The sequence below is a fragment of the Vombatus ursinus genome, unplaced genomic scaffold (assembly GCF_900497805.2).
Source record: "Vombatus ursinus unplaced genomic scaffold, bare-nosed wombat genome assembly UNPS02010822.1, whole genome shotgun sequence".
Lineage (NCBI taxonomy): Eukaryota > Metazoa > Chordata > Mammalia > Diprotodontia > Vombatidae > Vombatus > Vombatus ursinus.
The window spans coordinates 3,771,045-3,783,827 of record NW_020950600.1 but is presented as its reverse complement, the minus strand read 5'-3'; the positions used below and the strand labels follow the sequence as shown (position 1 = coordinate 3,783,827).

Sequence of the window (12,783 nt, the reverse complement as noted above, 5' to 3'; positions counted from 1 at the left end):
TGGGCCATGTGCCTGCCTTCAGAGGAGTGGGAAGGGTCAGGCCTGCTATCCTCTGCCCTGCTGAGACCAGACGGACACATCCAATTGGGGCTGCACTGTTTAGGAAGGAATGGCCAGACGGGAGAGTGGCCAGGATGGTGAAGGACATAACATATGGGGATCCCTTGGGGGAACCAGAGATATTTATATTGGAAAAGAGATTTGTTAGGGGAAGGGGGAGGTCGGGCAGATAGGATGGATAGACACGAGAACCCTCAGGTCTTTGGAAGAAGGATTAGCCTGACCTCAGGGTCATGTGGCAGCAGGCAGTAGATGTTACAGAGCGAGGCAGGTCCAGGCCCCTCCCAGAGCTGTGCCCTAGATGTGGTGGGCTCCCCCACCCTCACCGGGGGGCTTGAGGAATTTTGTAGAAGGGAGCCTCATACAGCCCGTGGGGTCTCTTCCAGCTCAGGTTCTGTGTTCCTTTGATTTACGTGTGGATTAGTCATTTGAAAATTGGTTGTTTTTTTACCCCTTATTCATCAAAAAGCCACCAAAATGCAAATCTAACTTCAACTCCTCTGCAGTACAGGTATTTTCCCTTAGTCTTAGGACCATGTGTATAATTTTCCTTTACAGAAATGCTGAGTAGGCCACAATAATATATTGCACATCTGCGTTTATCTAGCACTCATCTTTGTGCAGGGCCCTGTGCCTAGCACTGGGGCTGTTGCACACATTCTCTCATTTGAACCTCTCAGTAGTCCTGTACGAGGGCTTCTGTTGGTGGGGAGGACCCTGAAACTCATAGCTCTGACAGCTAGTAAGTGATGTGAATCCGGGGCTTCCTGCCCCTGCCCCTAATGCTGCATTCGCTCTGCCCTGGTACCTGGACCCTCACTGAGATGGATCGAGTAAGATTCGGGAGCTTACGCTGTTCTAGGGAGCTAGGACAAGGGTACAGATCCATAGGAGAGGTAGAACGAGGGGATGGGAAAGGGGGATTCAGGGTAGAGTGCCCAAGACAGCCCTTTGAGTCATGGGGTCGGGGTGGGGCGGCCCACCAGCCTAGCCTCAGGTGTGGTATGTTTATCTGCATCCTGAAACTTAACTCTTCCAAATCTTGTTTTCGTAATTTTTATCCCTGTCTGGTCTCTTCATAGTACAGTAAGAAATAACATTCTGTGATGTGCTTTTCGTGGAAATTCTTGTAGTCTCTTCTTTTGCACATGAAAATAACCTATAGTTAGAAAAGAATTGGCCTTTTGTTTTTCTGTCAAGTTTTTGGTTATATATGACTCAGTGTTGGTAGTATAGTTTCCACTTAATGAAAAAGACAAAAGAAACAAGAATCTTGTCTCCATAATCAGAAAAAGGGGCTGTGGTGTTACCAGGGTCTCTGATGTTATCAGCAAAGAAAGGACTGTCCCTGAGCTAACAGTTCTAACAATAATAACCAAGTTATTGGTGACCTGCATGACGGCTGGCCAACGTCCTTGCTGGGAGAGGGGTACACACACACACACACACACACACACACACACACACACACACACACACACCACACGCACGAGCGCACACGCACACACGTGGGTGCACACCTACCCAGAGATTCCTTTCTCCCACTCCTGGTCTTCTTGCACTGGAAACATGTTCACTCTGTTCACAGACAGTCACTCTGTCCCTGTAGCCCCTTCCTCTTATTAGATTAGATGGTTTCTCCCAGAACCTCCTTTTTAAGGAAAGAGCCCAAGCCAGCCATGTCTTCCTGGGCTGCACTCCCGCCTGTCCAGACTTTGTCCTCCAGGCCCTTCCTCCCCCATGCTCTTTTTCTAGCTTCTCTTCCCCTTTTGGAATGGAAGCTCCTGGAGGGCAGGCAGGGACTGATTTTCTTTCTGCTTGTATTTGTATTCTCATCACTTAGTATTATACCTGGCACATGGTGAGCGGTAAATAAACACTTGTTAACTCGTGTTAAAAGGGCAGCAGCAAAAGCACTATGATCGTGCGTCACCTTGAGAGGTGTGGTGCTGAGGCACGAGGAGGTGCTCGTCCGCTGTGCTTTGTCATCAGGCCTCATCTGCAGTGTCATGTTCTCTTATGGGCTGGAGGGACGTTCACAACCGGAGAGTGCCCGGAGAGGGGCAGCCAGGAGAGCGAAGGTCCTTGAGCCTCTGCCCGGTGAGGTCAGTTAAAAGAATGGAGTCTGTTTCGCCTCTTGGAAGTCTGTCATGTGGAGGATAGATCAGGCTTCTCTTAAAACCTTGTAGAATCCTGCATCCCCAAAGACTGACTGACTCTCACGTCATCAGTGCTGATGTTAGGGGCAGCTGCATCTGAAGAGTCACAGATACAGCTGCTGTGGCTCCAGCCCCCTGGATGGTCTGAGTAGCTCCTTCCTGGTGGGACTTCCTGTTACACTGAGTCGTATTTTGTTTCTTCGCATATCACTCAGGCCTTGTTATTTCTTGAGGTCATCAGCAGACTGTCAGAGGCTTAGGGCTTGGAATGCATGGTCCTACCCTTTGAGGTTTGTTTCTGGTAGTCTTTGAAGCCTGTCTTTCTAACTGTGCCATCTTTCTGGTTCCACTTATTAGTGGCAGTGAACTAGACCAGCAGTTCTCAAACATTTTGGTTTCAAGACCCCATTATACTCTCAAAAATAATTGAGGACCCCAAAGAGCTTTTATAAAATGTGGGTTATGTGTGCTATTGATAATGGCTGTATTAGAACTCAAAACAACAAACCCACATGTTGAAGCGTGTGAAGAAATCATATAGATATACAGTTTGAAAAAACAGATGTAGGCAGATAATATCATAGTATATTATGAAAATAGATTTGACCTCTTGGACCCCTGGAAAGGTCTCGGGGGCCTTGGGGGTCCTTGGACCACACTTTGAGAACAGTTGCACTAGACACCAGCGTTTCCCAGCCGCCCACGGTTCTGGCAAGGGTACCGTCCAGCAGCAGCTATTGTTGTAGTTGGGACCTTGCCACCCAGAGCTTAATTAGTGTGTGTTTGACTTGAATTGACTAATGCCAGGGGTGGAGCAGGCGAGACCTGAGAGCAAAGCAGGCATCTTCTTCCTTGCACTGTCCTTGCCGGGTCAGAGTTGCAAAGCTGAGATCCTTGAGATTGTTGACATCCTTGTCTGGTCCTCTCACCTTCTCAGGAGGCGCATGCTGGCCTCTGACCTTTTGTTTGGTCAAAGCATGTGCAACCAAGGAGCGGCATTCATCTTGTCTCGTCCTTGAATGGTCTGTCTACAGCTGCTGAAGTAGTCTTAGAAGGACCGTCTGCTCACTGGTGCACCCAGCAGCGTCCCCTAGCTTTCAGGTGGCTCTGATCGGTATCTGTCTGTCACTCTGTGGCTGTGTGAAAGTCTGGGATTGTGGGGAAGGACCTCCTCTCCTCTTGCACATCACTTGTGCCTTTATTAAGTGCCTTCTGCATGCCAGGTATTGTACTAGATGATGAAGGCACAGAGACAAAAACAAATAGTCCTTTCCCTCACAGAGCTGAGGAGGGAATCATAAATCTGTCCCAGAAGGCTGAGAGTTGGGATTGGGGCAGAGAAGGAGACTAGAGAGCATGGATTGTCAAATAGATCCTGTAACCTGGGGGGGCAACCTCATTTGGGGGGGCCCACCTTGGGGATCCCACCTTGGGCTAAGAAAGGCGTGTAGCTTTCCTTCAGTGGACCCTAATTTTTGCCTCAGTGTATTAGCAGCACTATGGCAGACCACCCCCATTTCCCTAGTTTTCATAATAATAAAAGGATTATCACTCATCCAATTTCAGGTGATTACATCCTTTATTTATTCTGCACAGTAAAAGATATCTTTGTAGGAGAGGACAAGTCAACACTCACATTTTTTTCCCCATGTAAATGGCTTTGTCACATGGGATTATGTTGGAATGGTCATGCTGACTTTTTAAAATTCCAATTTGATGACCTTTTCTTTTTAAAACATATGTAATCAGAACTCCCCATCCCCCTTCACCTGTAGAAAATTTGGGTGTCGCCTGTGTGGCGCCTGTGATTATCTGGGCTAATGAGACATGTCCTTTTTTTCAGCCTTGGAAGTTCTCGATAACCTCAAGGATCGCTGGTATCAGGCCGACAACCCTCCAGCCGACCAGCTGCTGAACGAGGAGGAGTTCCTGTCCTTCCTCCATCCGGAACACAGCAGGGGCATGCTCAAGTTCATGGTCAAGGAAATCGTGCGGGACTTGGGTAGGTGCTTCACCCTCGCCCAGTGCGGGTCGGGGTGGGGGGCGAGAACAGAAAGGCACAAGGGCCCATTTTGTTGGTTTTTACTGATACGACTTCTGTTTCTACATCCCAGTCCAGTCTTGTATTTGCCTTCTGTGCTTCCCTTGTAACCTCCAAACCCGTTGTAATAAAGAAGTCCAGGGCTGGCAGGAAAGGCCCCTGGCTCCATGGAGCAGGACGGTTTTGACAACAAATGCCTTTCAGGCTCATTTTTGGTTGTGTTGTCTCTCTCATCCTCCTGGTGCAGTTACTTCACAGCATATCAGTTTGTACAGGTGTGTCTCTGAGCTCTGAACCTGGACTTACTTGGTTTGTGTAGCTCATGAGTCAGAAATATGGAGAAACAGATTTCAGCATGCTTCACCCAGAGCATTAGTTGTGGAATAGGTGGCTTTATAAAGTAGTGGTGAGTTCCCTGATACCGGAAGTATTTAAGGAAGAGTCGACTGACTGTCTTACAGCTTTGGGTAGAAAGTTAAACTAGGTGATCTATCTATGAAACCATTTTTAACTTTAAGATTTTATTATTTTAGTATCCTGTGTGGAAAAGTTTCCCTGAAGTTTTAAGAAAAAAATTTTTACCCGTGTTTTTGTGGTAGAATTTATTAACAATGTAAATTTTGTGGTTTACTTTAGGAGAAAAAAAAAGTTGTTTTTTATAATTCACTCTCAAGGGGAAACTGACTGCAGGTTCTCCCCTCTCCCTTCCTTAATCTTACACCTTTCAAAATAAGTTTTCTCTTACGTTTTTTTTTTATGCTGTTTCTGATTCTGTTATTTTCTTCCTTTGGTTTATTTTTCATTCCTAACCCATAAAAGCTGGGCCCACTCTAATTATATGACCTTTTTTTTTCCTGGACATTTTAACACAACCATGTAAAACCTGGTTTTGGAAATTCACATGAGCTTAGGGATTTTCCCTTCCTGGGCAGCTGTTCAGGAATCTTTCCAGGGCTCCCCCTTACTCTCTGTCTCCCTTACTCGACTTCTTATTAGGTAACAATTATTATTGTATATACTATCTATATCTAATCACACATGAATATGCATATATATGTATATAGAATTACCTGCTGTCATATATGAAAGAGGGGTGTGTGAGACCTCTCTTTATTGTGATTTCTTATGTTTTCCCACCACTGAAACACTGCTCCTGCTGAAGAGCAGCTCCTTACCTCTGTCTTGTGCTTTGTAGTGCTGAAGAATGAATCTATAGAGAAACTATTTTCTACATTAAAGTAGAGATAGCTTTCCTTTCTTTCATGGCACTAAAGCTGTTCTTTTCTTTAGTAACACTAAAGCTATATATCTGTCTATCTGTCTATATCTAATTTTATTTGATTTTAACCGATGGCAGAGAGTCATTTGGAATCTTACTTGCAAGCCCCTTGAGGGCTAGGCTAGTGTCTTACCCAAGTTTGTATCCCACAAAGACCCAGAACAGTGCCTTGAGCACATGGTAGGTCCATTTAGGGAAGAGAAGAGCCCAGTGGGCTTGAGCAGTTAGCATAGGCTTCCCAGGAAGAAGAGAGCCCAATGCTGGCCATCCAGAAGGGATACAGGTGGCTGGGGAATGAGAGGGCATGCCTAGCCAAGCTGTGGAGGTGAGAATGCCAGACAGAACTTGGAGGGTCCCGAGTCAGCCGGCCTGGAGCGGGAGATTCCCGTAAGCTAGTGGCAGGAGATGAGGTTCAGGCAAAGAAGATTGTGGCCCTGGAGTAGAGAACGGAATTTTTATGCCTGGCCAAGGAGCTCGGACTTGTCCTCTGGGCAGCAGGACGACTCTTCCTTTTATTAAGCATTTATGAGTGCCTGGGTGCCAGGCATTTAGTTTGTAAAAATCTGGCTGTGGGCCTATGCAGGCGTCGTGTTTGATGAGCTCACTGAGAACGTAAAGAGAAGAGGGCCCAGAGCAGAGCCGGGAAAGGAGCTTCCAGGAGGACAGGCTGAGAAGGAGTGGTCAGACAGGCGTGTCGGGCCATCGAAAGGGCAGGAGAGAAACGGACAGCAGTTCAGTCGTCCAGTAGCGTTCAGTTCTGCAGAGAGTCAGCAAGGAAGAGAATTGAGCCTGGGCTTCTGCTGCTGTCTCTGACGGTACTTGCTGTGTGACCTCGGGCAAACTTTGAGCCTCTCTAAGCCTCAGTTTCCTCCTCTGTACTAGATGGCTTCGGGCTCTGAATCTGTGATCTGATGATCAATGACTGGGATGTCCTCTGGGTCCCTTTTGGCTCTAAAGATCCAGTGCTCTGATCTGGCAGGTTGCTGATTGGGCCACGCACTTGTCAGGCGCATTGGTGGGAGATGCAGAGAGCTTACTTGGGGTGGGCAGGGAGGGCCCAGGACGTGCCCAAGTGACTCGGTCACCGGGTTGGGGGGATGATGCTCTCTGGGGTTCGCTGGGCACGCCCGTGTTTGTTGTCGGTGCCCTCCGCTTTCTTCCCTGAGGCTGTCTGTTCTTGATGATTCTTAATTCAGTGGCCCCTCACGTAGTGTCTGTGCTTGCAGGTACCTCGGCTACCACAAACTAGTGAGATGTGTGGAATTTGTGGTCCGGCTGGTTCCAGGAGAAAACGAGCATTGGAGCTCAATTGATGTTTCCACAGACTTAGGTGGTCTTCTGTGTGCTTAGGGCTGAGTTGTCTCTGCTGTTCTGGATGGTCGTTTTTCATGCTCCTTCTTTCTTCAAACCTCTTTTTCAGACCAGGACGGTGATAAAAAGCTGGTTTTGTCTGAGTTCATTTCCCTGCCCGTGGGGACAGTTGAAAACCAGCAGGCCCAAGACATTGATGACGACTGGGTGAAAGACAGAAAGAAGGAGTTTGAAGAAGTAATTGACGCGAACCATGACGGGGTTGTCACCATGGAGGAACTCGAGGTGAGGTCCGAGGGGTGGGCCCTGCCTTCATCAGACTGTGACCAGGCTGGAGCAGCCCGGCAGTTTGGCGGCTTCCCTCCATTTCCGGTCGGCCAACCTCTGCTGGGGATCATGATGGCTGTTAGTCGACTCCAGCGTCCTTGGGTCAGAGCCTGGGTCCCATTGATCCTAGCGCTGAGCCTAGGGAATGCTTGTTGAATCAAATCTTGTGGTAAGGACAAAAAATAATTTCTTTTCTATTTCTATCATTCTTCCCCCAAAACCTGTTTGTGGCTCTCCAGAAAAATGAATGGCCACCAGTGTCATCCAGCTTTTTGTAGGCCCTGCTCTCAGATTGAATGTGTGGGCTTTTAGTGCTGGTTTGTTGGGGCGACCCTTGGGTCCCAGTGTTGAAAGGGTAGCTTGGGCCAGGGACGGGAGGGGGCCCTGCTCTCCACCCCTGGAACAGAAAGTCCTTCTGGTCCTGTATATGTAACAGCTCAGTGATGGCAGGGTCCATTCCCGTCCACCCCTGTTCCCACTCTGTAAAGCGTCCCGCTCTGTAACAGGAACTGTTCTTTTCTGGGGAGACCTTGTCATTCCTAACTTGATTATCCAGTCTGCCCCCCTTCACGCCTCTGACCTGAAAATCCAAGGATTAGTCCTTAAACTAGGCTTTGGGCATTCATGGGTTTTAAGCAGGAGGCCAGTCAGTATTTGAGAACCATCCCCCATCGTGTATGATGTCATTAAGTTTTGAGGTGGTCTGCTCCCCAGATTTCCCAGGTGTAGGGGGTGTTTAATAAGGACCCTCCCTCTGCCAGCCCTGGAGAGGCCAAAGTGACTTGTGCCGGGACCAAGGCTGGGCTGTGGCAGAGGTGAGGATCGATCCTGGGGCTTCCTGACTGCATGGTTCTTTCTCGCTAGTTTGCCACCCTGCCTCACTGAAGTGTGTCACACTTTTGGACATCTGTGTTATTTGTGGAAAAAGGGGAGAGGGAAAGGTGGGGAGAGAGAGAGGAGAAGAAGAAGGGAGGTGGAGAGAGAAGAGGAAAGGGGAGCAGAGAGGAGGAGAGAGGACATTGTTTATGATTCGTTAGAAGTTTTCAAGGATGCATGGTCCAGTGCTTTGGCTCTGGTACCCCTCCCCACCAGCAGCTGGTTCTCCCCCGGGCTCTCGGGAACCCCTTCAAATTTATTCCTAGAGGAAATTCACAAGGCATCTCAGTGCCCGCAACTCTGAGTATTGAAATTCTTTCCAGCATTTAGACTTCTGTAGAAACGAGGAAATAGTCACTCCAGTAATTAGGTATGTCTGGCAGGCTGCTAAACAGTTTTTCTTGTTCTTAGAAACCTTTTCCTCTTGCCTCCCTCACCGTGGGGGTGGTGTCTGCCCTTCACAAGAAGGAGCTCAGGTGGTGAGAGGAGGGGCTGGCAGTGCCTCGTTGCTGCTTCTCCTCGTAGAAGGTGCGGTGGGTATTTCTGGGCTCTGGGAGCTGGGGGCAGTCTGCAGAGGCCCAGCGGGCAGGGGGAGTGCTGCCATCACGCCACCTTTCCTCTCACTGTAGAAAGAGGATTGGGCCCAGGAGTCAGGGACCGGGAGAGCTCGGCAGGCTCTGTGACCTTGGGCAAGTCATTTCATTCTCTGATGTTTTACATATGAGGAAATCAGTCTCAGAGAAGGATTGAACTCTAATCATGGTCTCTTCCAACTCTCAGATCTTTGGTTCTCTCCTTTAAGAGAACAAGAGTCTAACTCATGGGACGTGTAAAGGTGCTTCAGGAGGGTTTGTGACATTGAATGGCAGGGCCAAGCTGGCCGTTGTGTTTGGGAGCGGGCCACACTGAGGAGTTTAAGTTACAGGGAAGAACTCCCCTGGCCACAGAGAATTAGCTGGTGTTTCCTGAAATAGACAACACCTGACCTCCAGTGTTTGGGCCTCGGGTGTCAGCCTCTTTCTGGCCTTTGCCCCTTCAGCCCTCTGTGCTGTAGCAGGAAAGGTGGGAAATGGAGGAGAAGCCTTGGGCATGGGGCAGGGCGGCAGAGATGGGTGAGCCCTCGTTCCCTGGGCGTTGCCCGTCTGATCGTCATTGGTCGTCAGCGCTGGCCTGGCTGCGCTCAGAGCTGGGGAGTCCTGGTCAGGGAGGGGCATCATACAGATACCGCGTGTCCCTGGAAGGACGGAGGAAGCGAGGGACAGGCCTAGACCTTGTCAAGCGTCTCTTAAGTGAAAAGGCTTCAGTGCTATCAGGGAGACAAGATTGATACAAACAAAGGAATTTGGGGTGGGTGGGAGGCTGGCCCTAGCAGCTGGGGGGTCAGGGTAGGCTTTATGGAGGAGGTGGCCCCTGAGGTAAACTCTGAAGGAGACTGAGAGGCAGAGGGGAAGAGAAGGCATTCTAGGCATGGGGTACAGCCTGGGCAAAGGTGTGGAGAAAGGAGATGTCAGTTGGAGATATTTGGGGAACATGACAAGAGTGCCCATTTGGCAAACAGAAGTATGAATTTGACCGTAGAGTAAATAAGGAGCCACTGCTATTTTTTGAGCAGGAGAATGAGATGTGCTTTAGAAAAATCATTTTGGCAGCTTGCACCAGGTGGGCCGGAGAGTCGCGTTGGCCGTGGAGGGCTCACAGTGTCCACCCAGGCTGCAGCCCTGCAGGCCTGTCGTCCTTGACGACCAGGGAGCAGAGAGGGTGTTCAGCCTGGGGTTGAGGGAAGGCACAGGTGGGGCTCCTGGGGCAGGGCAGGAGGCCTGCCAGGCTGGGACCCTCTGAGCCTAGGGTTTCCCATGGAAAGAGAAGCTGCTACGGGTGACCTTTCAGAGAATTCCCCCTGGAGGAGGGGTGCTGGGCTTCCTGGGCCCTGCCCCCTCTGCAGCAGTGGCTTCCTGAGCCTCCCAGGGAGGCCCTTTCTGCTGAAAGGCTGCCTCAGAGGCAGTGCAAGCTCTTTGGGCCCTGTGCACTGTCTGGACTCTTGTTCAATGTTTTGGTCAAGAAACTAATTTAAATAAAGGTTTTTGGTGGCCTCTTTTTTTTTTTTTTTTTTGGTGGCAGCTCTTTGCTTGTGAATACAGGATATGAAGTACCCACGTGCTGGGACTCTGAGAAAGAAGTGGAATAATGAAGGAGATGTTGCTGTCAGGGCCCCAGATTAGTAAGAAGATGACCCCCGAGATCTGACAGCGTTGTTGCGGCTGACAGAGGGCACCCCCTGCTTTGCTGCAGTGGCAGCCTGTGAAGACTCAGGTGCCCAGTGGTCAAAATGGTCCTTCCTTTGGGGGCTCCCCAGCCTGCCGCCCCTGGTTGGCAGCTCTGCAGAGGGCCCCAATGACAGCAGGGGCTCCGAGGAAGCAGTGAGGGTAGAAAAGGACTTTTTCAAACGCCTGACTCTGTTTGGGAGACTGGGAAAGGCTGAGTGTAACTCAGTCGTTTGTGAGCAAAAAGGCATTTAGGGTTAACCGTGCATTCGGGAGCTGGGGGGGTCTTGTCTCCGCCCCCCACCCCCAGCCCCTCTGACGGCTTCTCTCTCGCAGGAGTACATGGACCCCATGAACGAGTACAACGCTCTCAATGAAGCCAAGCAGATGATCGCCGTGGCCGACGAGAACCAGAACCATCACCTCGAGATGGAGGAGATCCTGAAGTATGGGGAGTACTTCACCGGAAGCAAGCTGATGGACTATGCCCGGAACGTGCACGAGGAGTTCTGAGGCTGCTTCCTCCTCGCTTGCCCGCCCCTGCTCCTGCCCCCCCGCCGAGAGGACAGAATCTCCTGCTGCTGTTTGTGTCGTGTGCCTGTGTGTGCGCACTCGCCTGGTTCCGAAGCAGAGAGCCTTTCATCCACTCAGAACTCTGAACGTTGGCTTCCGTCGTCCTGCCGCCTGTCCCAGATCGGCAGCGCAGTGGCCGCTGACCGTCCTCTTCCCCACCAGACCCCTCCTTTGACTCGTGACACACACCTGTGAAGTGGCTGAGTGGGATTGGGGGTGGGGGTGGAGATGGGGGCTTCACCATGGCTTAGAGCAGGGCAGACTGTGGCCCTTTTAAGGAAGAGGCAAGCCCAAGGCTAGTGCTTGACCAGTAGGAAGGAGGACAGAGATGGGCATTCACAGCTCCCTGTAGGTGACCCATGTTGGGGCACCCCCTGGTGTGGAGTGCCTGGGGTGGGGTGGGGCCTGGCTGGGGGCATCCCAGGCTTAGCCCTGAGGCCATGGCAAAGGGACCTCTGTTGGTGTTTACTGTGGTGGCCTTGAAATGAGTTGGTCCTTGGAGGTCATGCAGGCTAGAGGATCTTAATTTGACAGGAGCAGCATGATTTCCACTGTTCTCTTACGTTTTCTGGAGTAATCCTCAGGGCATGCTTGGGTGTGGCTGAGCCCGAGTGTGATGAGGAGATGGGCTTTTTCTCCTTGTCCCTGATGATGAAGCCGGCCCCCTCGGAACAGACCTGTCAGGTCGCTTTGAGACACTTCCATTTGTATTGGGCCTCCCCTGCCCTTCCCGCTACATTATTTTGTCCCAGCGGCATTTTTGTTTTTCAGATTTATTAAAAATTGCCTCCAAAAGCTTGGCTTGTTGTGTTTATGGGAAGGACAGAAGGGTAGCGTCTGGGAATGACTGGTCCAAGGTCACACACAGAAGCAGAGAGTGCCCGAGGTGGGTCTGGAAATGAGGTCCTGTGGGCTTCGAATCTTGTCCTCTCTCCATTGTACCCCCCCTGGCTATCAACCCAGACCCCATTAATATGTGCTATTCAAATGGCAGAAAATGTCACACACCCACCCACCCACCCCTTTGGTCACCACCACAGCCTTGTCTCCAGTGCCCCCTCCTGTCTTTGTGAAACCCTTTGAAGGAGGCGAGGGGCAGCTTCACTGCTCTGCTTTGCTCTGCTTTGCTCCATGGACCGGGAAAACTCTGAGGAGTATCTTTGACATGACAGTGAGCGCGTTTGCCAGAGGAAGTGATGAGTCATCATTCTGGAACCATGCGTGGTTTCTGCTGGGAGGGTGGTTCTGTCTCTAGGGTGGGGATGGGTTGAGGCCCCCTGCCCTTCAGTAATCCCCTTCATTATGCACTGCCTAGAGCCTGTCACGGAAGAGCAGGCAATGTATTTATCATCTGGGAATTTCGGATGGAGCAGATGATGTCTGGCAGATAGAAGCTGCTGCCTGGCTCGCTCTGCTGTGGCCTCCTCCCCAGTCCTGTTCAAGGCCAGTCAGCCAGCGTGTGTTAAGTACCGACTATGTGCCGGGCTGTGAGCCGGAGCAGAAGAGGATTCAGAGGTGAGCCTGCCTTCCCTGGTGGGCACTCCTCCTCTCCTGGGTCATTTTTATCTGCCTCTCCTGTCAGTCCTCCCTGGAGGGTCCCAGCCATCTCTTGGGGGGTTGGTCTGGAGCGTGCCACTTGGGTCTGCCCAGCCATCTGGCAGTTGCCTCCTCAGCATGTGATTGGTTTTTTCTTTTCTTTCCTGTCCTGCCGCCTCTCACTGCTGACGTGCTGCAGCCTGCTCGCTCACGCCCGGCATCCATTGGGGTTATTTCAAGTCATCTGGGTGCCATGAGTCATAACCTAGTACATCAGTCTGGGCAGGACTGGCCCTGGAGAGGTGGGCTTTTGTGTTGGGGAGCACATGGGGATCCTGGAAAGGATTTTGTGCCTGCGCA

General features: G+C 50.7%; 1 protein-coding gene across 2 annotated transcripts in view; it reads left to right on the top strand.

Moving 5' to 3' along the window:
- The window catches only part of SDF4 (stromal cell derived factor 4), a 55,668-nt gene extending 43,986 nt beyond the window's left edge, over positions 1-11,682 (top strand). For both annotated transcript variants that reach the window (XM_027855481.1, XM_027855482.1), the window contains exons 5-7: positions 4,063-4,221; positions 6,960-7,135; positions 10,651-11,682. In XM_027855481.1, the coding sequence (XP_027711282.1) occupies positions 4,063-4,221; positions 6,960-7,135; positions 10,651-10,827 (512 nt within the window). In that variant the 3' untranslated portion in view covers positions 10,828-11,682. The remainder of the gene's footprint in view (positions 1-4,062; positions 4,222-6,959; positions 7,136-10,650) is intronic.
- The last annotated feature ends 1,101 nt before the right edge of the window (positions 11,683-12,783 follow it).